Genomic DNA, 25164 nt, shown 5'->3' with positions numbered 1-25164 from the left:
ACAGGCGGCAGAGGGGAATGGCGAAAGCAGGAGGCTCATCTTTCGGGTCTTCTGGTCCACCCCAGCCTCCTTGGTCTTTTGTCCGCCAAGTGTGTGAGGGTCTGGTGTGAGAGCAGAGATCACACAGCAGAAACAAGAAGCTGCAGTGAGTGATCTTGAGACCCAGCAAGAGGGCGACCAAGGATGGGGCGTGGGAAGGGAAGCATAACAAAGCATGGGACGGTGGGGTGGCCCAGGACAGAAGAGTAGGGGACCAGAGACAGGATTGTGCAGGGTAATGTAGGCCTTCTGGACTCTCCTCTCTGAGGGTTCCATGCCCCAGGAAAAGCCTTTTCGTGTGATCTACACTTTGCTTTGCTCCTAGGAGCAGAAAGTGAGGGCCTTTGGTGTGCACAGAACAGGTGATTTCCCCAGACCAGACAGGCCTCCAGAGGGTAGAAGTCCCCAGGTGTGAAGCAGAAGGTGAGAACTTAGGAAGGCAGGGGCACACCGTTACCCCCTCAGCACTGCATGAAAGCTGGACTTGAGGCCGGTGTGAGAGGGGAGAGCCCCCCAGCCGGACCCTGGCCCAGGTGGGATGGCATCCGGGGTTCCTGGGGACAGCTCTCCTTGGGCACAACTATGAGAGAATAAGAGAAGCAGATTAGGCAAAGGGAAATGCTCACCTGCCAGGCAGTGACAACAGAGGCCTTGCCAGTCCTGCAGGAGCTGAGACAACCCTTTAGAGATGTCCCAGACTGAGGCAGGGGATTGGACTTTTGATCCCCCCATGGGCCAGTCCCCGGATGCCAGCTGCCCAGAGAAGGTACTTACCTTAGACAAAGCAGCTCCCTTCAGCTGAGGACAGTGCCCAGAGGGGTGTCGGGCGTGGTCCATCAGCAGGCACAGTCCCAGCACCTGGGGGATGAGTGTCAGCGTCCCTAGGCAGGCGGCTGGGTGGTGGCCCAGAGCAGGCACAGCAGCGGGCGGAGTGGTAAGACCATGGGCATATTCTGCCCCGGGGGGCAAGCGTGTGGGGAGTGTGACAGCTCTTCCCTGCGCCGTGTCTCAGGTGGTCTGGCTCTGAGCGGCTGGGGTCCGCGTGGGCAGGACTGAGGGCTGAGGCTGGTCAGTAGGCTGTGTGAATTTTGTTCTATGGTATGTTGGTCGGCTCTGTCTTAGCTTTCAAGGGTTAGGACTGGGCTGTTCAGTGACAAACTGGACATTGTCCAGACGAGAGTGACCAGAGGCTGCTCCGTCGTTTGGCAGGCCCGGGGAAAGCGCCCGGAGATGTTCAGTCTAGAGAAGGAGAAGGGAAGGGAGGACGTGTGAATAACTACAGCAAGTAAGTTAGCCTTGCTTGGTTTCACTCCAGAAAGCCAGACCCAGGACTAATAGATACGAATTAGAAGGAAGCAGTTTTTAATTCAAATAAGGAAAGTGTTGAATGCTTAACACCAGCTCAAAATAGAATAGTCTGCCTGGGGAGGTAACAAGTGTCCTGTCTTCTGAAATCTCTGGAATTTGGGACCTAAGGCTCACAATGGTTCAGGGGACACGCGGTGGTGGGTTTGCAGCGAGGGACGCGGTCTCTTGGTGCTGGATTTAGCGGTCACCTAAAACCCAGTATTTCCCTGATGTCTGTGATCATCTCAACACTCCCCAAAAGGCTCCAGGTTGTCCGCTTTCAGCATGATGGCAACCTCACTATAGCAGGCAATGCTTCTCATTTCCGTATGGTTCTAATGGAGGGAAAGGCCTTCCATTTCATTTTCCCCAGAGCCATGCTTACCATCCCCCATCACTTACACTGGAGAGAGAGGAAATCAAAAGCCAAATGCTGCAGAATGGCATTTTCAAACACTCCATTCTCCGTGCTGTCGGTACTGAACAATGACTGAGCCTCAGCCTTTGTTCCCGGCTGCTGTACCAGCAGTGTGGAGGGTGAATAAAGGCCCCATCTTGGAGAATGCTGAAAGACCCCAGAAATTGCAGCGTTTTCACGGTATCAATGAGGCACGAAGGACAGCCCCGTCCGCTGTTGCGTCTTTCTCTATCTTGCCTCTGGCTGGGCCATTACAATTGTGGGACTTCCTCAAGTCTCCACTGGCAGTCGGCTTGACAGAATGGATTACGCTTCGGCTGGAATATTCTACAGTGGCACCCTCCAATGGGGGCAGGCCCAGCAGCTGTCATTTGTGTGAGTGGATTTGAGCCTGGTAGGAGATGCAGGAGGGACCGCCACGGGGATCTGAAACCTTTTGTTAGTCCAGAGGCCCGCGGCTGCCCAACCACTGGGCCCAAGTCCAAGGTCAGAGTGAGTACTTTCCAGGGTTGAGCATGCGTGTGAGGAAGGCCTATGCACCCTGCGCAGGGGCACTGAGAGGCAGAATGTCGGAAACGTATCTTGAGCTGATGCGTGAGTTGCCTTCCGCGAAACCTGGCTGAGGCAAGGAAACCTTCCCCAAGCCCAAGTCAGAAAAAGTTTGGGGGAGAGAATGACCAACCACAAAAATCTGTGAATTTTATGTCTATGAATGTTTTTCATGGGAAAGGTAAGGGCTGTGAGTGCAGAATGAGTTAATGCTGCCAAACGGATTAAGTGGAATAAAAATGGTGTTTACAAATATACTAGGGAAAAGCAGCACTTGGGAAAACTAGGTCCATAAATAAGTAAAGGGGATTGAAATCTACTGTGCGTCTAACAAGACTGAGGTGCCGAATTGCTTTTTCCTATCTTTTACATGAAAAATAACAAGAAAGAGCAGGGGCTGTGATGATTTTCAGTGGGAGGCTGTAACCGTGAGGCAGGGAAAGGAGCCCCGTGGGGATGCCGGGGGCACTGGAGGGGCTTCTTCAGGGGCTCCTCATGACCCCTGTCATGGCCCAAGTTCTGTTTCCTGATCTGCCACTTGCCAGCCCAGCCAGTCCCACCCCAGGCTTGGACTTCTGGGTCCTTGATGCATCAGCTACAGGGAACCACTTGCGTTATCCAGCAAAGTCCCTTCTCAGGCTCTTTCCCATTCCTGGACTGGAACACCTCCCCAACCCCTGCCATCATCAAACCTCACCTGCCCCACCACCATTTTGCCAACCTGGAAGTGTCCAATCTCTGCTCTCTTCTAGTCTCCTTTCCAAATTCCACCTCTTCCTTATCAACTCTGGAGCTTTTCCTGTTTGCCCTCAGCTTCACCACGCACTTTTCCAAACCCTCATTGCTCCCCTCCCTATATGCATATATATAATTCTCCCTCTAGACTGTGAACGCCTTATGACCTAGGCCAGGTCTTTGCGCTCTGGATTCTGGGCATCCGTCTCAGTGCAGGCAGAAAGCAATGCTATTGTTCTCCATCCAGGCTGCAAATTAGAATCTCCTTGGATGTACTGAAATATAACTATGGACACACCCCACTCAGACCTATTAAATTAGACCTCTCTTGGGGTTGACCCTGGCAGTGGTATGGTTGGTGGAAACTCCCAAGGTGATTCTGATGCCCAGTGAGGCTTCACAGCACTAGTATGGTCTCAAAGTGTGATCCCAGACCAGCAGCCTAGCCTCTCCTGAAACCTTGTTAGAAAAGCCCTTTCTCCATCCCACCCCAGATCTCCCGAATCGGAAGCTCTGAGGTAGGGTCCAGCAATTGGAACTGTAGCAAGCCCTCTGGGGGATCCGGAAGCACACTGCTGCTGAGAGCAGCGGCTGTACCAGGCGCATGCCGATTAGCAATCACTGAATGCGATCGGAGAAGAAGTCACCCTGATGTATCTGCCCTTAGTCTGCATGCCTGTCTCTTCTTCCCAGAATACATGCACCTGATAAAGTCACTGGTTTTGGAATCTTGCATTCTGTCTTCCTCCTAGGAATCAATTAATCCATTGATTTATCTGGTTCCTTCCTTAGACTGTAGGCTCTTAAGGAAAGAGGCTTTGTCTTGACTTTGCTTCCCCACTGAGGAGTGTGGGATTTGACACCTAGTAAACCCTCGGTAGTTCTTTGCTGACTGCATGAATGAAGAAACATACACAATAGTTGTCCTTCTCACAAATGCCTCCGTTTGCCAGTATCTTCCAGTTCTCCTTAATTTTAGGTGATTACCAGTAAGGCCAATCCTTGATGGCAGCATATTTTAAAATCATCTCACCATTAAGCTTTTGAGCTCTAAAATTCTTCACACCCTCCTGGCTTCTCCTGGCCCCCTTTCCATCCTTCCAAAGAGTTTACTCTTTGACTTCCGTTTTTCAATATCCACCAAATCCATTGGCCCTCTCCCAGCTTTAAACACCTTCCCCACCAGCCTAGACCTCACATGAAGCCATTTATGAAAATATTTCACAGTCACCCTGAAGCCTTGCCCTTTTTTCCCCTGCCACTCCTGCCTGGCCCATTCCAAGCTTCATAAGGGGTTTCTGCCTGATTCTCTGCTGCTTGGGGCTTTCTTGAGCTGGAGAATCCCAAAGACAATTGCTGATACGTATTCATTCTAGAATTCTAACCAGAGACTCAGAACAATATCATAATCTTCTTACTCATCTCTCATCACGGGCCAGCCTTTGCCCTGGTGTCAGGCACCCAGTTCCATCCTGACTCTGACTCTCAGCCTCTAGCCCCAGATCTAATTTTGCTAAGTTGGAGCCCTGTGGCCCAGGCTCCTTACTTTTCTGGGTCTACTTCAGTCTGTCCTCTTCTTTGTCTTCTCGCTCCTGTGTTGAAATGGGCATGTCCTCAGAATCACTGCTAAACTCTCTGCCCCGGTTTGTCCTTCTGACTCATCCTGTTTTCTGTAGAGTCTTGCTCTGGCCAACTCTCTCTTGCGTCTCCCCTCACACCTGGCCATCTTCTAACCCTTATTCAAATGTCAGGTGATCCCTTGACTGGATTATCCATATAATTTTTCTCATTTACTTTGCTGCCTCAATTTCTTAAGGGAAATATTTACATATTTTGTCTCTGCTTTTGTTATCCGTGAGTGATGTTGTTATAATTATGACCTTGAAACTTTAAACTCAGTCAGGCGATCACGCTCTTGTGCCCTCCCTCCCCTCTCTCACACACACAAACACCACACACGTAGGCATTGTTCTTTCTAATGTCACCTACTTTTGCTTCTTTGTATTCAGCCCATCATTCATTCATTCCCTGTGTCCCCTGCCCACCCCTCCCCCATGCCCCAGGAGCATGTTCTGCGTGTTTGGCTCTGCCACAGACTGCAGAAACCGTGGGGACACCTGCCCTCAGGGGATGCATCCTGTGCGGGGGGGCGGGGGGGTCACCAGGAGAAGGGCGGAAACAACCACATCACAGAATACTTGCAGACCGTGAGAAGTACAGTGAGGGAAAATCAGGGCTAATCAAGTATGAGTGAACGGAGGGAGGGCAAGGTGACTTGAAATCTGGAGCCTGGGAGGCTGTGTTGGCATCGAAACTGGGAAATGAGAGGGTGCCAGCCAGAGCAGGAGGAAGGTCAGGCTCTCTGGGGCTAGCCCACCTAGGATGATCTGGGCCTGTGGCAGGAATCTTCGATCCCCTTAATGTGGTGTAGTAGGTGGAGAGGGGGAGGCTACTGAAGAAGTTGGCAAGCCAGAGATGGGCTGGTGGGGGTGGGTGTGGGTGGAGGAAGTGAGGGAGAGGTAGGGGTGCGGTGCGGGGGGTGGTTGGAGGAAGTAAGAGGGTCAGATCATACAGGGGGACCTTGAGGGCCAGGACAGCAATTTAACAGAGGGGAGGGGCTTGAGCCCATTTGTGTGTAAGCCTGGGGCTTAACTCTCTCCCTCTCAGTCAGGTTGTCCTTGACCACACACCGTCAAGGACCACCTTCCTTCCTTCGGAGCTTTCTTCTCGGCCGTGATTGTGTATTCCTGAGTATAAACTCCATGAAGCAGAACCTCACCATCTTTGCTTTTGTTCGTATCCATATCCCCAGAACAAGAGCTTGGCCCACGCCAGCTGCTGAATACATATTTGCTGAATAAATGGCTGCATGAATGAGTGAATGATCTCACCTCATTTATCTTCTGTAGAGTTTTTGGCAATTTAACTTCTCTGAGCCTCAACGATCTTACCTCTGAAATAGGGATGAACGGGGAGAGTAAATGTTTGATCAGCGGCCTGTGGCTCTTCTAGCTCTCCTGCCCCCGGTACTGATCTGCACTCCCACTCTCCGTCTCTGTGCTCCCCTCTCTGGGAAAGGCCAGCCCTGCTTGTCTCGCTAGCCGCTGCCCATCTGGCCTAAGCTGACGGTTAAAACTCAGCCTTTCCAGTCCTGCGTCTCATGGAGAGGCAAGTGTATGTGCGTGTGGGTGTGGATTAACCCTTCCAGCCGGGCCGCTCAGGGGGGAGATGACACACCGAGGTCCTAGCAGGAGCTGTAGTGTCTGAGCAGCACGCTTGAACCCTGGCCCTGCCACAGGTGAACTGTGTGAGGTTGGTGAACATTATTGCACATTCCTGAGCCTTGCTTTCCTCATCTGTGAAATGGGCTTAATAGAACGCTGATGCCTCTGGGTTTTTCTGAGAATGACGTGAAAGTCGATGAACTTGGCTCATGGACTGCTGGTCAATGCACAATAAATCACAGCTTTTACTTGCTGTGTCCTAAAAATTGACAAACAAAATGCCATGGATTGTTTACTTGTCATTCTTACCAGAGCATGATGGAGGACAGGGACCCAGCCTTTGATCTGTGTGTCCCAGGGCATTCCATTGTGTCTGGTTCATCAGAGAGGCCTACTAACTGGTTGAGGAATGACTCACTACGTTAATGAAGCCCTTGATGGCAGAGAACGTGTATTAATCATTTCTGTGTCCCTCGATGGTGTTTAGCAAACTGTTTGTTTTTTTTTTTTACATGGCACTTGGTTAATTAATATTTTTCAAGTAAATAAATAAAAGAATATGTGAGTGAGGAATTGAATTAATAATGAAACTTGCTAAATATATGTTGAACTGAAACAAATTAGTAGATAGGAAAGGACATTGGGGAAGGGGTACAAGCTCTAAATAAAAGTCCTTGATGGATATTGTGATTCTTCTCTGGCTCATTTACATTGTCATAAAGGCATGGCATAAAATCATAGGAGTATAGGAAGCTGCCTCTTCTCCTGCACATTCTGTGCATCTTATCTTTCCTTCTGTGTTCATGCTGTTGGCTGCCCAGCCTTCTCACTGGAACTGAACGTGTGTGTGTCTGTGGAGGAGGAGGGAACCCCAGGTTGGCCCCCTCCTTTGTACACGGAGGTCACACTCAGCTGTGAATAGGTGTCGAGCTATTTTTCTTGCAGAGTTGGTTTTGCACAGATCCGTTCCCAAGCTTGGGTCTAGTTCATCTCTGAGCAAAGATGGGCGTCCAGGGACACGAGGCACAGGCTGTGCCCATGGACTGTAGTAAGTGAGATTAACAAACTTTTGGGAGGATTGAACTTGAGAACTTGGCTGCACCAGCCCAGGGTAAAAATCAACCGAGCCGGGGCGCCTGTGAGGCTCAGTGGGTTAAAGCCTCTGCCTTTGGCTCAGGTCATGATCCCAGGGTCCTGGGATCGAGCCCCACATTGGACTCCCTGCTCAGCGGGGAGCCTGCTTCCTCCTCTCTCTCTGCCTGCCTCTCTGCCTACTTGTGATCTCTGTCAAATAAATAAATAAAATCTTAAAAAAAAAAAAAAATCAACCGAGCCTTTATATTCAGAGTCCAGAGAGAAATGGAGGAAGGGAACTCCCATTTAGAAAGTGACAACTGTATTTTGGTTATTGTACTGAAACTATATTTATTCATTCATTTAATCTGCTTACAGCCTTATAAGTAACAGGCAGCTATTTTCATCATCATTGCAAGTTAGTTAAGTATCTGGTTGGTTTCACAGGACTGGCAAGGAGCTCAAATCCAGTCCTTACGCTCCCGTGGAGAGCTGAGTTCAGAGCTCACACACAGAATCCGGGCCATGGGGTAGTTTGTGGGAATGATGGAAGGCCCGATGGTGATTTATTTTACAAGGGACCCTGCTCTCCAGGTCTCTGTTCTTCAGGACTTTTAGGATCCAGAGCAGCTGGCACGAGATCAAGAGAGGAGGGGGAGAGCTGTCTCAAGTCCGACCAGCCCTCTGACTCCCGTATCCCCAGAGCAATTGTTGTAGCCAGCTGTGGCAAAGTGTGCAAGTTTGTGAACGTGTGTACACGCAGAGCAGAAGCACATGTGTGTCTGTGGGGGGAGGAGCATATGTCCCCATTTATGAATGCAAGAAAATCTCAAAGCTGTATAATACTCTTTTAATGGCAGTGTTGATCCACTGAAGGCAAAATGACTTGACAGTTTTTAGAAAAACCAAATGTACATCTTATAGAATTGTAATGAGATTTGGGATATCTTAATTCATCAATAAAAGTGATAGGAAAGAACTCAATATGCTTCATCTCTCATTATTATCCCAAAATTTATTATTCCAAAAAATTCCAGTGAATTCCCAGGCTATGTTGCAATTTCTGTTCTTTTGGCGGTCGTACTTTATGGCATGCCAGACTCATTCCTAAAGATTGGTTGGGAGAGCGAGTGGGCACATAGTCGGCCAGTGATTCTCAGCCTCTCGTTGTGCTTTGCAATGACCACCTAACTTTTTAAAACTACTGATGGTTGGCTTCATCCTTGGTATTTGCCCATGTGTGGGTTGAATCTGATGTACCCCAAGCTGGAGAGTCCTTCTGCGAATTGTTATTTATGAAAGATGCAAGGATAAAAAAGATTCAGTGGCTGGGTCCACGAGAGAACATTGAAAGAGGAAGAGGGATGAATTAGCGGCTTGAAGACCACCTGGTGTAGGGCAGAACTGTCCTACAACAACATAGCAAGGGAGCGGGTAATTCCTCCTGGGCGCCGCAGTTAGCATCTGGCCCTCCTGTCACTGCCCTGGGAAGCTGGGGGTGGGCAAGCCAGCCCGGTAGCCAGGCGGCGGCCCTGCCAGCAGAGCCGGGCTGTCTTGGTACGTTTCTCTAACATCTCTGCACCTGTGATGGGGGGAGGGGAGCAAGGTGCAGGAAAAAATACAGGTGGTGCCCGCTGTGGTAGCACTCACCTGTGCCCCTTGCTGGTTCGGCGACCTTGCACAGCTTTCTTAGCCCTGCTGAACCTCTGTGTGCCTTTGCAACACAAGGACAGTCATCCGGACAGGCCGGATAGCTCCCCGGTTGGTTGTGAACTGATGGATGTGTGTGTGGCACTGAGCACCGTGTCTGTCCAGCCTGGGGCGGGTGTTTAAGAAATGGCAGTTACCATTACCAGCTTTTTCTGGCCCATCCGAGGATTCTTCCTATTACTTTCTATAATCCTTGATCTCAGGATACACAAGGGAGCTGCAGGTCTACACCAGCTTTCTCCATCTGAGGGCAGATGGACTCTGTGTCTGCCTTCTGGGAGGACCCCTGGGTTACAGAAGCAGACAGACATTTATCTTTCTCTCCATAAGGCACGTGGTCAGGGTCAAGGTACTGCTGTGTCCTGCATTACTTCCAGTCCGTGCTCATGTACCCTCATTTCCCTTACCCCTGAAATGCTTTGCGTTGACAAAAAGTTTAAGCATGGATTCTGCAGTTGTGTATGTGTGTTTTGTGTGCATCGGGCAGCATTCTATGGAGACACAGACCCATGAGCCTGTAGATACAAATATAGAAAAAGATTTTGTGTAAGGAACTGGCTCGTGTGATTATGGAAGCTGACAAGTCCCAAGATCGGGAGTCAGCAAGCTGGAGACCCAGGAGAGCCGATGGTTTAGTTCTGGTCTGAATCCAAAGGCTGAGACCCAGGATAATGGATGCCGGAGCTCCCGTTTGAAGGCCAGCAGGCTTAAAACTGAAGAAAAGGCCAGGTTTCAGTTCAAGTCAAAAGGCAGGGAAAAAAATGATGTCTCAGTTCAAAGTCCATCAGGCAAGCGGAGTACTCTCTAACTCAAAGGAAGGTTAGTTAGCATTTTTTGTTCCGTTGGCTCCTTCACTGGATTGGGTGAGGCCCACCCACATAAGGAGGGCCAACCGCTTTACTGAGTCCACTGATTGTGATGTTAATCTCATCAGAAACAGTCACACAGAAACACCTGGAATAATGATGGGCCAGATATCCAGACACCCTGTGGCCAAGTCAAGGTGACACATAAAATTAACCATCAGAGTGTATATTTATCTGTACCGCCACTTTCTTTGCCAGGTTGTATCCTTGAATTTTGCTCATTACTGTCATTTTGCTCACGATTATCATTTTTAAAATCATTTCATGTATTTCTAAAATTTCTTCAGGAAAAACCCTTTCCAACATTTAGAACCAGCACTCCCAGTAATATGTGATTAGTAACAGCTAGCATTTATTCAGAACTTACCACATATCAAGGATCATTATAAGTAATTTGCATGTATTTTAGATCATTTAATCTTCAGCAGTTGAAGAAGTAGGAATATTATCCCATATTACAGATGAGTAAACTGGGCCACAAAGAGGCAGGAATGTTGCCAGTTTTCCACTGTTTCATCTTTCACTGAGATAATCTCTGTAAAGCACACCCATGTGCAACATGTAGAATAAAAACTGCAAAAAAAGCTGATGGAAGGGGCGCCTGGGTGGTTCAGTGGGTTAAAGCCTCTGCCTTCGGCTCAGGTCATGATTCCGGGGTCCTGGGATCGAGCCCCACATCGGGCTCTCTGCTCGCTGGGGAGTTGCTTCCTCCTCTCTCTCTGCCTGCCTCTCTGCCAACTTGTGATCTCTGTCAAATAAATTTAAAAAATCTTAAAAAAAAAAAGCTGATGGAAAATGAATAACCAAAGATTATCTATGGTCCGAAGTTTATTTATACCCAGTGCACAAGGTACACTCAACAGTGTACAGCTAAAAATATGCTATACCTCGTGATTTTCATTCTCCATATCAACAAACTAAGACTTTAGGGCACTCTTACTTGCTTGAGGTCCTAGTAGCAGAAGGGAGTTTGGATTTGTGAATTCCAACTGGGACTCCTTCCCTTATGTCCCACTGCCTAGAAGATGCCAAAAGCTTAGTTGGGATAGTCGCATTCTAGACGGAACACATACTGTTGGTGCCTAATTGCTGGGAGGAGGGCCAGGTCATAGGCAAGAGGCGGGTTGGTGATTGGATGTGGGAGTGCAAGCTTTTAATCCGATTGCCTCTGTTTTCTCAATGCCGTAGGATGCACAGCGTTAGCCGAGGGTAAGGATGGGAGAGGAGGTGTTGGAGGTTTCGAGGAGAAAGAAGAAGCTTTGAAATAGGATCTTAGAGAGTGGGAGAGTGAACAGACAAGGGAAAACGTAGTGTGATGTAGGCAGTACTCAGAGCCCACTCAAGGTCAGTGGTGTGGGATTTAAGACAAGACCAGTCAGCGTGGTTGCCAACTGCATCATGTGTAGAAGGACAGAACTGGAGCCAAGGGGTCGTTGAATGTAACCAGTGCTGGGGTGTCTTAGACACTCAAGTATGGTGAAGCGCAGGAGGGGCGAGAGAGCTGAGGTTACATGAAAGGGTGTGAATTTATGGCCACAGAATTTGATCTAGGGTAGGAGTGGAGAGAATGCATGAGGTTGGTGAAGGTCAGTACAGTGGTGCTCGGATGAATGGATTTCAAGTCTCAGGAGGGTAGAAAATTCTGGTGTTAGGAGGTATGATCTGGGAAGGTAGGAGGTGGTGGTCAGGTATTAGGATTCTTGAAACTATGACCAAGAAAAGGTTGCATATGTTGGTAGTCTGGGCTTTACCATGAGTGTGGGGGCAGAGGACAGGGTCATTTAAGAAAAGTCAAGGTGCTGAACGGTTTGAGAATTGAAAGGATCATCTTAGTGGCTACTGAAGTCAACAAAAATCAAGGAGGAGCGTCAGAGAGGATAGTGAGCCAGGCTCTGAAATGTGGGGGGAAGTTGGGGGTGGGTGGTGTTAGCATGACTGGAGCAAGTGGATAGAATGGGCTGATGGCAAAAAAATTAATGACCTTGGCCAAGGGCACAGGGTTAATCAGTAGTAGAGCCAGGTCTTAAACCTACTCCATCTGCCACCAGAGCCACACTCCTGGCTGCTTTGCTACTTACTGACAAATATGGCATTCGGCTGCATTAGAAACTTCCAAATAATAGATGTTAAATAATGAATAAAGTCACGTCAGTATTTCATTTGTCTTTACATGAGATTTATGTGCTTAAACATAACATGAGTTTGTAAAACACACCATGGTCATCATGGTTGGTTTGTTTTTGAGAGAGAGGAGGGGCGGGGCAGAGGGAAAGAGAATCTCAAGCAGGCTCCATGCCCAGTACAGAACCCAGGCAGGGCTCGATCTCACAACCCTGAGATCATGACTTGAGCTGAAATCAAGAGTCAGACACTTATTGGACAGCACCACCCAGATACCCCCATCATGGTTTTTTTAAATTTTTATTTTTAAAAGATTTTATTTACTTATTTGACACAGATTGAGGGAGTACACGCAAGGGAAGCAACAGGCAGAGGGAGAGGGAGAAGCAGGCTCTCTGCAGAATAGGGAGCCCAACATGGGGCTCCATCCCACGACTCCGGGATCATGACCTGAGCTGAAGTCAGGCACTTAACCGACTTAGCCATCTAGGCACCCTATGGTTTATTTTTTTAAAATGTGCTGTTAGCAATGCACTTTTCTAGTCACCCCACGGTAATGTTAGTTGTAATGACATTAACTGGTATTGGTTGACTCTGTTCTGCGGGGCAGGCGCTGGGCTAGTGTAAACACACTCGTTTATATACAAGTCTAGGTACTGTTTTCTCCCCATTTCACAGATGATGATCCTGAGGCTGAGAGAAACGAAGCGCCTCGCCTGACGTTGCAGACTATGGTGGACCACGTCCTCTGGGACTCGGACCCGGGTCTGGCCTCGTTCATCACGTAGTCTAGTGCTCCGTGACGGTGCTTCGGTGGACAGTGAGGGGAGAGCAGAGAGGATGGCTCAGCTCTTTATATCTGATGAGGGGAATAGCAACTGAATATATAATAAACAGATGTGATGTATAGGTTTGATAAAGGAAAGTGTGCTTTATATAACGAGAGACATAACCTAGCCTTGGAGCCCTAGGGAAGGTCTATTTTGAGAGGTGATTTTTAAGCCAGACTTGAAAGAATAGTCTAAGTTATCATGTCAGTAGGAGGGAGAGAAACTTCCGGTGAAGAAACATCTGGGGCACCTGGTGGCATATTTGATTAAGCGTCTGACTCTTGGTTTTGGTTCAGGTCATGATCTTAGGGTAGTGAGATCAAGCCCCACATAGGGCTCTGTGCTCAGCTGGAGTCTGCTGGAGGTTCTCTCTCTTTCCCTCTGCCCCTCCTCCCACTCACACTCTCTCTAGTTCTAAAATAAATAAATTTTTTAAATCTTTATTTTTTAAAAGATTTTATTTATTTTTGAGGCACTTGGGTGGCTCAGTGGGTTAAAGCCTCTGCCTTCAGCTCAGGTCATGGTCCCAGGGTCCTGGGATAGAGGCCCACATTGGGCTCTCTTCTCAGCAGGGAGCCTGCTTCCTCCTCTCTCTGCCTATCTTTCTGCCTACTTGTGATCTCTGTCAAATAAATAAAAAAATATTTAAAGATTTTATTTATTTTTAGAGAGACAGAGACAAAGCACAAGCAGGGGAGCAGAGAGGGAGAGGAAGCAGGCTTCCCGCCGAGCAGAGAGCCCGATGTGGGGCTCGATCCCAGGACTCGGCTGCTCAGGACCCGAGTTGAAGGCAGACGCTTGACCAACTGAGTCACCCAGGCAAACTTAAAATCTTTGTAAAAAAAGGAAAGAAAAGAAACAACATCGGCAAGGGTCCCCAGGCCCTAAGGCATCCTATAGGAACATCAGACCTCATTATCCTTATTATTTAACTTCTGACAAAGCCTGAGGTTTAGCAGATAATCTAGGCATCTGTCATTCCGGTACTTCACTTCTCCCAGAACTGGTCCTGATTGTGAAGATGGTAGCCCGTAGTAATCTCCCCTTCTTATCTTTAGGATAAATGGAGGCATAGAAAGTTTCAGCCAACTGCGTAGCTGGAAAAGTCATTTTTACCATTTTTCTCTTTACCTTTTTTCCTGAGTATCTTGCAAACTACCTTTCTCCAGAAGCATTTTTTAACGAACCTCTGTTCTTCCTTTGTTGCACTGCTCCCTGCCCGCAAACGCCTTTACCGAGCTGAGGAAAGGAACGTTTGCTCAAAAGCTGTCACATTGCATATGGATATGATATTCTCAACCAGGACCCCCTAGTGTGGCTCTGGCTGGGCTGCAACTTCACAGACTCTGCTTGCACTGGGAACTTAGCTGAATGTGGGCCAGAGGCAAACTTCAAAGGACGTGCTTTTATTTAACTGTGGATAGATTATTTTCATTTCTAAAATGCTCTCTTTAGCGACAGGTAGAGACATATCTAAGTTCAAAAGAAGCTCTTGGTTTCTGTAAGCCCATCACAAGGTGCCTTACTCATCAATGCATCAGAACAGCTCTCTCTTCACACTGAAGTGTAAACACGCACCCACATACACATATACATACACATATATGTGTTCTCTCTGCTCTCTCTATCCCCTCTGCCCCTTGCTCCCTCTCCCTCCCTCCCTCCTATTTATCTATCCAGCTATCTCTACTCCCCTTCTGCCTCCCACGTGATGAGTCTTGAGTTCTCCACAAGGAAGCGCAACACCAGACATGCTGACCGAATGTTCTCAAGCCCCATTTCTAGGTGCCACTGTTAGGTAGAAAGCGGCGCTTCATCAAAAAGCCACCTTTGAAACACTCCGGTCCACCCAAGAAGTGGTCTCTCCCTGCCCTACAAGAGCTAGTGTGAAGGGACCATCCAGTCACACTGACCATGCAGAATGTTCACTCGCTCACTTATGTCTCAGTTCCCTGGTGGAAGAAATGCCCAAAGACCCAGGCAGGTGAAGTCAAGGCCACGGTCCACTTCTGGCCCAGCCCAACACCACGACCAAAGGGAAAAGCCCATGATGGCTGATGTGTCCTGGGAAAGAAGAGGAAAGCCTGAGGAGAGAAGCTGAAAGTCTGGGAGTTGCCCGTGTTGAGGAAAGATTCTGTTGTAAACTGTGGGTATAGTGTGAGATGGGGAGAGAGGAAAAGGCAAGGCAAAGACGACTAACCGGTCTCAGCATCCCCAGTTTGTGTGTGTGTCCCACTTGCTGCCATGTCTCCATTACTACGGGGCTTGTCTGCGGCGGGGGTGATGCTTGAGGCCGTGGGTCCCACCTGGTTGTCATGCTGGCCTGTGATTGCCCCAAAATCCAGGCCATCTGTAGCTGCCCCCATGGTGGGGGGCAGTCCTCAGAGACCGGATTGGTCAGAATGAAGAAATTAACCAACAAATAAACTCTGTTCTGACTTCTGATGCCGCTAATGTTCCAGCGAAGACGCTGTGACTGGCGTGCCCAGCACAGGACAGAATATCGGAGGCCACGCATCCAAGTTGGAGTCAAGAGAGTGGCGTTTCCTTGCAGCTGTGGGTTCAGCCTCATGCCCCACATCCAGCCTGATGCCATCCTTGAACAACTCAATAGCCTTGCGCGCTCTCCACAGAACTCATATTGGCACAGCCTGCTCAGTGATGCCCCCCACTTCTGACGGAGGCAGCACTCTTGCCCCCCCGCAAGCAGATAAGAAGCTGACATGGAAATTATTATTCTCTTTGACACTCACTCCCCGCCCCCAGCTTGAGCCCTAAAACCCAAATGGGAGTTGCCTCTCCTTAGATGCCTCTTTCCTTCCCCAGCCCCAGAGTTGGTTCTGGTGGTTTCTCCGACTCAGGGCATGTCAAGCAGTTCCTCCATGAGCTACGTTTTCCAAATGAGTAAGAGGTGCATCCCCTCTGTGGTCTGAACCTTTTTTTTTTTTTTAATTTCTTTTCAGCGTAACAGTATTCATTGTTTTTGCACCACACCCAGTGATCCATGCAACACATGCCCTCCCTAAGACCCACCACCTGGTTCCTCAACCTCCGCCCCCCCCCCCCCTTCAAAACCCTCTGGTTGTTTTTCAGAGTCCATAGTCTCTCATGGTTCATCTCCCCTTCCAGTTTCCCTCCACTCCCTTCTCCTCTCCATCTCCCCCCTCCTCTCCATCTCCATGTTCTTTGTTATGCTCCACAAATAAGTGAAACCATATGATAATTGACTCTCTGCTTGACTTATTTCGCTCAGCATAATCTCTTCCAGTCCCATCCATGTTGCTACAAAAGTTGGGTATTCATCCTGTCTGATGGAGGCATAATACTCCCTCGTGTATATGGACCACATCTTCCTTATCCATGTGGTCTGAACCTATAAAGACATGAGCCACAGCTGAAGGGGGCCTTGTCTCCTCCATGTGCTTTTGCCATTCTGAGGGAGTAAAACCTAAAGGGTGAGAAACAAAGCAAAGAGAGGAGAGGGACCCTTGGGGGGCCGTGGTTCCCAGGCACCCCCACAGCAACGTCCATTTCAGCGTGGATGTAGGACTCAGTGATGGGCTTCTGACTTGCCTCTACCCAGACGGCCCTGATACGGAGGCCTTTCCTCTGTCAGGTGGTCATGGATAACAGCTCCCAAGGGTTTCTGGCGCTGTTAGGCCCAGCCCTTTATCGGGTTACCCCTGCGTTTTCCCGTGTGGCCTCCTGTAGCCTCTCCACTCACGTGCACCCAGCTCCCTGCCGCTCGTTCCAGGCGCCCCCGCCCCCCGGCCGCCCAGCATCCAGGATGAGCGCTGAACCGCTGCACTACCATCTAGCTTTCCTCCCGTAGCTCCATTCCTCTTTACGTTTACTTGCTTTTTTCTGTTTGCCTGGACATATATGGGTTTCTTCAGAAAGACTGTAGGTGCCTTTGAGGTCAAGAATCTCTCTATTCCAACTCCTGTTGCCTAGTAGCACAGTTCACACACAATAGGCCCTCCGTAAACATTTGCTAACTAACTCGAACAGGAATCCCCATCTCTTGGACGGATCATCCTTGAGTGGTAGGAAGAAAATGAATAGATTTTCTTTTATTCCTTTGCTAGAGTGGTTGGCAATGCTCACTATTTCACAGGTTGCTCTGACCCCTCTCTGTGTATTGAATGGCAATACTGTATCCTCACCATCCTGTCAAGTGGCGGCTGGGTGGGCAGTGTGGGGGGAAGGTGGAGTGTTGGTGTTCCCACGTTCATCATGACCTCCTCTCCAGGCAGCACTTATATGTGTACAATCTGAGTTAAAGCCTGGTATTGTCATCGCATTTGGACCGCAGGCCTGACATCTCTTCCTTTGTAAAAATTAGGGAATCTCCTTACTATAGTGTTCATATTTGATTCGGGTAACTGATAAAATTTAACTTTTTAAGCAAATGCTTGTAGGACACTCCCTAAATGTCAGACACTGTTCTGAACACTTAAGCTATATTAAATCGTTCCTCCTCATGACAACCTGGCCAAGCAGATAGAATTGTTATCATCAACCTCATTTTGCAGGTGAGGAAATGGGGACACAATGATTAAGGGACTTGCTCAAGATCACACTGTGATTGGTGGCGAAGCTGGAACTGGAAATAGGCAGGCTGGCTCCGGAGCCCATGTCCTGATTTCTGTACCCTGCTGCTTCTCATTGTGATTTGGGCAAGGTCTACCGTGCACATCTGTGCCCTTGGAATTTGAGTTGTCTTTCTCCATCTCCAGGCCCCTCGAGAACAGGAGGGCACTTTGATCTGACCTACCTAGCAACATGCTGGTGTGTGCTTAATCAGTGGGCTCATTATTTATTACCTATGGCTTGAATACAGGTTTATTTATGTCAATTACAATGGCTTGAATACAGGTTTATTTATGTCAATTACCAACGGCTTGAATACAGGTTTATTTATGTTATTCTAACGCAGTTAATTGTTCACATTATAATCAACGCCAGTCCTAAAATTTGGCTCCTCAAAATATATTTTCAAACAACCTAGGAACCAAGCCAAGAATTAACTCTAATTACACATTGTACCAGTTTTTGAGTGTTGGAGATGACTCGAAGGCAAAATGTGTGTTATTTAAAACTATTAAGCTGATAGTAAATAAAATGTGATTTTGCCCAACAGAGCGATAAAGGTACACGTCCCTCTTTTTCTGTTGCCCTTTCTAGGTGTCAAGGATCATGTGGGACTTTTTTTTCCTCATGACTTCTAGACTTTTTCTTGAATTAATACATAATTTTTAGCTGCCCGTAAGCGACCACTTGCTGTTCAGCAAAAAAGAATCCTATTCAAACCCCTCTCTGTGGGTTCACCTCCAATAAAGAGAACAAACATGGAAAACACATGGGGAGAGCTGTTTATTTGATGCAGGGGTTATTCATAATACAGTGTGGGGTACTTTTTGGAACCAATTCTAGTTGCTTCAGGGTATTTCTAAATTGAATTCCAGGAATAAAGTGTTTATAAATAGTAAGCATTAAAAAAAAGAATGCTTTCATCCCAGGCACTTCCTTCTGTAGTCTTCTTAATGGCTTCCCTTGCAACTGTTAACTCTTTTGGCTAGTTAATTGGTTAACTAGTTGAGTTAAGTTGGTGGTGCTCAACCCTATCATACCCAACACCCTGTTTTATAATAAATTTTTTAACCCCATTTATAATCCTTACATGAAATTCATAAATAATGAAATCTACATATGCAAGATTTCAACTATAAATATAATGCCTTAACAGTGATTAAAAGAGAAATAAAAAGAGCGTAATTGGTAATGATAGACTAACCATTTTAAGGTGTAAGTGCTGTTGTAGTATTGTGATGAAAGAAATAATAAAGTCGGACAGATTTTAATAATAAATAACTTAATAATAATAAATAATAATTTAAAATTTAATAATAAATAATAAAGTCAACGGATATTTCCACCTGATGTTGATTCACTGTGATGTAACATGTATATGATATACAATATATGTAAGAGCGATCTAGACCGATTCAGATGTGCCATATTGATGATTCAAAGATCATGAACAGCATCGTGGACAATCGTTTTCCAAACTTATGAGCAACTCTTGGTAAAATTTCTAATGATGTATCATCTCCCCTCGATACACATGGTAGTTATGCAAGTGGAAGAATGTGTCATACATTAAAACAGTACAAGCTGCTTTGTGCTTATATGTAAATGGAGTTAGCATCTTGGCTCAGGTTTTCACCTATGTAAATGCGTAGCGAGACATTCAGTAGTTTTCAGGACATATGGAAATGCCTTGTTGTGCAGAGCTATCCTAAGCACTGTACTCTTCTAGCCTTTCTGGCCCTGCCCTCTAAATGCCAGCCGTGTCCTCCAAGCATTGTGTTATTGAAGAACAACCACGAATGTCCCCAAATGCACTCTACTGGGTGATATCACCCACACAGATAACTACAGGGTTAGTTCCCAGCATTAGCCCTAGATCATGATCATGTCAGTTTATTCTGCTGACTCTTTCTGGTTCTTGAAAATCAAAGGCATGTCTACAGGAACATCCTTAATACTTGGGTCAGTTTTGAGACTGAATTCCATGGGAACAAGGGCTCAGTTCAGGACGCACAATATCTAGTTCCCAACACAATCCTGGGCTTCAAGTCTAGCTCAAATGAGTAAGTAACTTTTGGGTTAGACATTTGGGTTAGTCAACAAATATCTACTGTTTAACTGACATAGTTTTGTTACTTTCACGTATAGGTGACAAAACCTAGAAGCTCACAAGGGAAACTTGTAGTTAAGAGTTATTTAAAAACACCATTTCAATTGATTCTGTTTGAATGAATTACATAAAAATGTTTGAAAACATCTGGAACCTGTCAAAGACCCAGAATCATCATGTCATTTTGTGTAGGGAAGGGCACAGGTTGAGGACCCTGTGTGAGCTGTGGCTTTGGCCTAAGAGGTTTGCTTAATCTTCACAGTGGTCTGAAGGCAGCCGTTATTAACCCTATTTTTTTTTTAACCAAAGAGGAAATTAGATTCACCAAGGCAAATCAACTTCCCACAGCAAGCCAGTGGGTCAACAGCAGAACAGGGTTTGAACCCAGAACTGTCTGATTCCAGAGGTTTCATCTTTCCCAAGAAATCATGTTGCTCTTCTTTTTTTAAGTGAGGCAGAGCTAAGTGTCTGTCTGTGCCATTTACATCAGAAGGGCCATGAATTACAGTTACGTGAGGTCCACCAGAACATAATTTTGCTCTCTGTGTACTTGTGTTTGTCATGTCAATTATAGCTCACTTTCCTAGTGGTTTGGTGACTTTTACGTTGATCCTGCTCTCACGTCTGGTTCCAGCATTCAGGATCTTGTGTGAACTCCCACCAACGGGAGTCTGGAGAGTAGGGATGAGGTCCTCTCCATTTCTGGGTCTCCAGGAACCAGCACAGTGCCTCTCACACAAAGAAGATGTTCCAGGGGTATTTGTGGAGTTGATTGTGATTGAATGATTTTTCTCCTTTTAGGCCTTGGCCTTACACAATATTTCAGCGGGGCTTTGACCTGGTTTTGGGAGAACAGCCTTCTGATAAAATATTCAGGTAAGTGACTGTCCAGGGACTTGCTTATGTATGTCTACAAGCCCTACCCATGTCCCATTTCCCAGTGAACTTTCTCTCCTAGAGACAAAGTATAACCGGAGAGCCACGATTAGCAGTTCTGCTCTCCTCGTAACAAGAGCACCTGCCCCACACTCTTGCCTGGTGACACCGTGGGGAAGTTGGAGAGCAGAGAACTCTGGGTCCTGGTTTCCTTCCTTGCCTGCTCTGTGAATCCTGGTAATCTACTTAACCCCTTGAAGTCTCTGGTTTCGGCATTTGCTAAGCGGGGCTACGTCACAAGCCTGGTTCTATTCCTATGGGGAATATATGAGATCATGCAGGGAAAGCCCCTGGCACCGAAATTGGCACAGAGCAGGCAATTAATGTCAGTTTCTGCTTCTCCATTTTGCATCTAATTTGCACCTTTTTCCATAAAATCTTGCTCAAAATGAATTTGTCCCACCCCAGCCGCTTCCTTTTCTCAGCTCTATTTCATTATTATCTTCTTCTCTCTACCACCCTCCTAATCAAATTGGATGCGTCTGGTCCCTCCCAAATTTCTGCCGACACACCTGGAATAGCACAGGCTGGAAAAGTTGACAAGCAGAGGAAGGATCTGGGTGCCGCTGCGAACTACTGGATTTTTCACAAAGTTTCGTTCACGCCAGGCTTTAGCTGAAATACATTTATTGCCAGACTAAGATCTTATCATCCATTTATTCTTTCAATCTACCCATCACTCAGGGAACGTGCGGCTCAATATGCTTCCGCTTACTACCAGCCAAGTGCCCGAGATTGCGTGTGGCCGGGCAGTGTGGACGTGATACGGTCCGTGTGTGTGCATGCCCCCAGGGAGAGGAAGTCAGCCGTCCAGCAGGGGGGTCTCATGTCAATGCATGCATTAAGCTAGCTCGAAGCCCTAAGGCAGGATTGGTGAGCAGTGTGGGACAGACGGAAACCTTGTTCCCTTTTCCCCACTCTCCTATAATGTGCTGAGTCTCATGTATTCACTTCTCCCATTCCAGACCCTTCCCCAGACCCTCCCTGTCAGCCAGTCCTGGCCTAGGTGTTCCCTTTGCTCCTGCGTTTGCCTCCTAGAGGTGGCTCCTATGCCCCACCTTCTCCTGCCCCTCCTCCCTGCTGGCTCCAGATGGACCCGGTTTGGCCCCTGCCGTGTTCTCTGAAGGCGAGCTCTGAGCAAGAGTGAAGATTTACAGAATCACTACCTCTCAGGGCCTCCCCTTGCCTTTTTCCCTCCTGAGTGTCTCTCCTTGGGGAGGCGGGGTCACCTTGATGCCCTTGGCTGCAGGCTGCTTTGGAGGATTTGTGCTACACAAGATGTCAGCTATGTTCCGTACTACGACTTGGGCATTTCAACTTTGCAACGATGAATTATCATTTGGCTGACTTTTTTCTCTCTTTCTCCGCTGCTGATCTGTGAGGACCTTCGAAGGGTGATAAAGATAAGGCAGATGGAGAGCCTTGTGGAGTTTGGCTGATTAATGTGGATAAGTTTCCTCTCCCCTAAAAGTCAGAAACTAGCACTTTGAAAAACAGGGGCCTGCATGAAATTCCTGTTAGAGCAGAACCTGCCCACGAACTGTGTTTGCATGCCCACAAGCACCATTTATTCTTTTCAAGTTTGTTAGCTGCCAACTGGATGTGATACCCAGGCACCACCAAGGGGTCAGTTGCATGGCTCGATCCTTTCAGTCAACGATTTCAAGAGTCAGTGGGGTAATCAATCATGTTACTCCCTAATGTGACAATAACTAGTCTCTCTGACAAACACCATGGGTCGTGATTTACCTGTGATATATATTAGGAACTTTAACCTAAACCACTCTGGGATCTGAGTAAACCGACTGCTAGTGGCTATTCTGGAAAATTCTCTGACCTGGTCGGTGACCGTAATCGCTTAAAGACGCTAAGGACTATTTACTTGTCATTCTGCTCACCTCTGACTTAGTGTCCTGATGAATTCCAAGCCACTGCACATTTCTGACATTTGAGTCTTTCCGCTGGTGAATGTCAGTGTACAAGTCTGTATTAAGTGCTACTCTTCTCCCTTGGAACCTTCCGTTCTTAGTCACATCTGTTCCCTACCTGATCCACTTCCCAGCAACTTGAACATTTCCTACTTGGCACTGAATATATACTCTTCTCCTAATATAAATACTACCCATTTTCATGGTCTAGACCACTCCAAGAAACTGGTTTAGATGCTATAGATTGACCAAACAAATATGACCGACATAGTCCCTGACCTCAGGAAATTTACAGTCTCATCCAAGAATTGTTCTACAACCCTGGTCCTCCAGGAGAATCCCAGTGAGCTTTAGAAATGACCAGTGATCTCACCTGGCACAAACGAATTAACTGAAAAGTTTGAGACGTGGGGCCGGCCCATGAGTGTTCTTTCAAAGCACCATGGTAATTCTGATCTCTACCCAGGACTGAGAAGCACTGCTCTCAATTTTCTCCAACCCACAATGACTTTTCCCCCTCCAAAACCTGCAATGTACAGACTGTAACATTTAATTGTCAATTATTTTATCTCATGTTTATTTTTATTTGCCTATTTATTTCCCCGGTGAAATGCTTGTCTTCCTGAGGGGAAGGGTAGTACCCTGTATGGCTTTCAATATTTAACATCAACACACGACTGGGAACACAGTAGATCTCCAATAAATATCTGTCATTGATCCTCTCAGGTGTTTCCTAAGAACTTGAAACCAAATTAATAAAAGACCTTGATACCCAACCTGACCTTGGTAATCTGCAATCCCAAAGAAACTGGGAAGGACCCAGGCTAGACTCAAAGACTTCTCAGCAAACCCTGTGTATCCCAGAGATGCCCTTTCCGTTGTGGCTAGGATCATGCCATTCCACTAGATCCTCTAGTGAAAATGTTGCTGCAGATCCGATTTCCCTCTCAGAGATCGTCCTTTCCACATGTGTACCTGTGTCACCGGGAACAACATCTCATCTTGGACTGGCCTGCTTTGTGGAAGAGTGGAGATGCCAGGCCAAGATCTCTTCCTCCAGTTTCCTCACATTCTCTTTGATGCCAAGCTGCGGGGAGCATACGTGCTTATTCTGTCGGGTGCTCTCCGGCAAGTGCTGGCCTCTGAGCAGAAGTCCGAAGCTGGTTCAACAGTGTCGTGTGCACGACTCGGGCTACAGCTGAGCCATCAAGTGCGGTGGTCACCACCAGCTGTCACGAGAGAAGGCCCAACTTGGGAAAGCATTCCAGATGCTCTCCCAATTTCTCTTTGGTGGCTTTTTGAAATCATTCCTGCCAAATCTGTATGAATGAGGGGCAGATGAGATTTCAGGACACAGCTTTTTCTCTGACAGTTTATTCTATATTTGGTTTTTGGAGTTACTCCGTAAATTTTGCAGAGAAAAGAAAACTTTAGAATTTCATAGGCATGAGCCAGTATGGGCCGGAAAGCTGCTGGGAGCCTTACTTGAGTATCACAAACCCCCATCTTTCCCACTTACAGAGAGAGGACCTTGGGGAGGTTGCTAAGGTCCTTACAATCTTAGTTGACTAATCCATAAAATGGAGCCAAGTGGCTGACCTCAGAGGCTCTTGTGGGGATAAACGGGGCAGCTCTACGGAGCACCAACCATGTTGAGAGTTCTCAAGAGAGGCTAGTCTCAGCCGTACCTGACTGCTTCCTCTGTGTGTTTCCCCTTGACCCCACCAGCGGCTGAAGAGCACACTGTTTCTCCTTGTTAACGTGGCCCAGTGTTGTGTCTCAGAAACCACTGGGCACTTTTTGAGTCCCTCACCGTGTGAAACCCAGATCCTTCTAGACCATTCAGTCCATTCAAACCCAGAGATTAAGCCGTGCTCTGCTCTGAAGGAAGGATAATCTTCACCATCCACTTCTACCTTTAAATTTGAAAATGGAGATGACATCCACCTGTAGCCTGTGCAAACTAGAGAACATAACTAAATCTCCTTATGGATCAGTCAACAAATATTGATGGACTGACCCCCACCTTGGACCCCAAAATTTGTGTTAAGCAGTGGGAAAACAAAGATGCCATCCAAGAGAACACATTCTTCTGAGGGGTGACAGACCCGGGAAAACGTGGGCACAATTCAACATATCCGGGGTAGCCCGGGGCCATGTGTGCGCACAAAGGAGCATCCCTTGGCTCAGCCTGAGGTTGAGCCTGAAGATCCTGGAGGGCTTTCGGGAAGGGGTGAGAATTTTAACTGAGTCTTAAAATGACTGGCATCCAGCAAAGAAGAAAGGGAAGCAAACTCAGAACGGATTATCAAGAGCAAAAGTCAAGAGGTGAGAAAAATGAAGGTGATGTTAGGAAGGAACTGTAGTCAGCTTGCACCATAGAAGCACGAAGTATGAGGCAGGATTTGGTGTAAGGAGAAGCTGAGGAAGTGCTTGGGAGTGGCATCTTTGGAGATGTAAACTTCCCTCTGTGGGTCTTGGATGCATTGAGCGGTTTTAGCTGGAGAAAAAGGTGGTTTCCTCTTCCCTTCAAGTTGTTGTCGCACACAGAGGTAGGGAAAGCTGAAATGGCATGACCTGGGAATGTTTAGGAAACGCCCGAAATGACCAGCTACAGATATTTATTGGAGATCTCCTGTGTTCCCAATTGTGTGTTAGCTGTTAAATATTTAAAGCCATAAATG

At 47.3% G+C, this 25164-nt stretch overlaps 1 protein-coding gene across 1 annotated transcript in view; it reads left to right on the top strand.

Moving 5' to 3' along the window:
- The window catches only part of ASTN1 (astrotactin 1), a 328556-nt gene that overhangs the window by 187724 nt on the left and 115668 nt on the right, over nt 1-25164 (top strand). The window contains exon 9 of the mRNA XM_045983425.1: nt 20418-20492. Within this exon, the coding sequence (XP_045839381.1) occupies nt 20418-20492 (75 nt within the window). The remainder of the gene's footprint in view (nt 1-20417; nt 20493-25164) is intronic.

Source organism: Meles meles, chromosome 17, assembly GCF_922984935.1.
Source record: "Meles meles chromosome 17, mMelMel3.1 paternal haplotype, whole genome shotgun sequence".
In the NCBI taxonomy this organism is placed as follows: domain Eukaryota; kingdom Metazoa; phylum Chordata; class Mammalia; order Carnivora; family Mustelidae; genus Meles; species Meles meles.
Note: the sequence above shows the minus strand (reverse complement) of the source record. Positions and strands in the feature narration are given on the sequence as shown.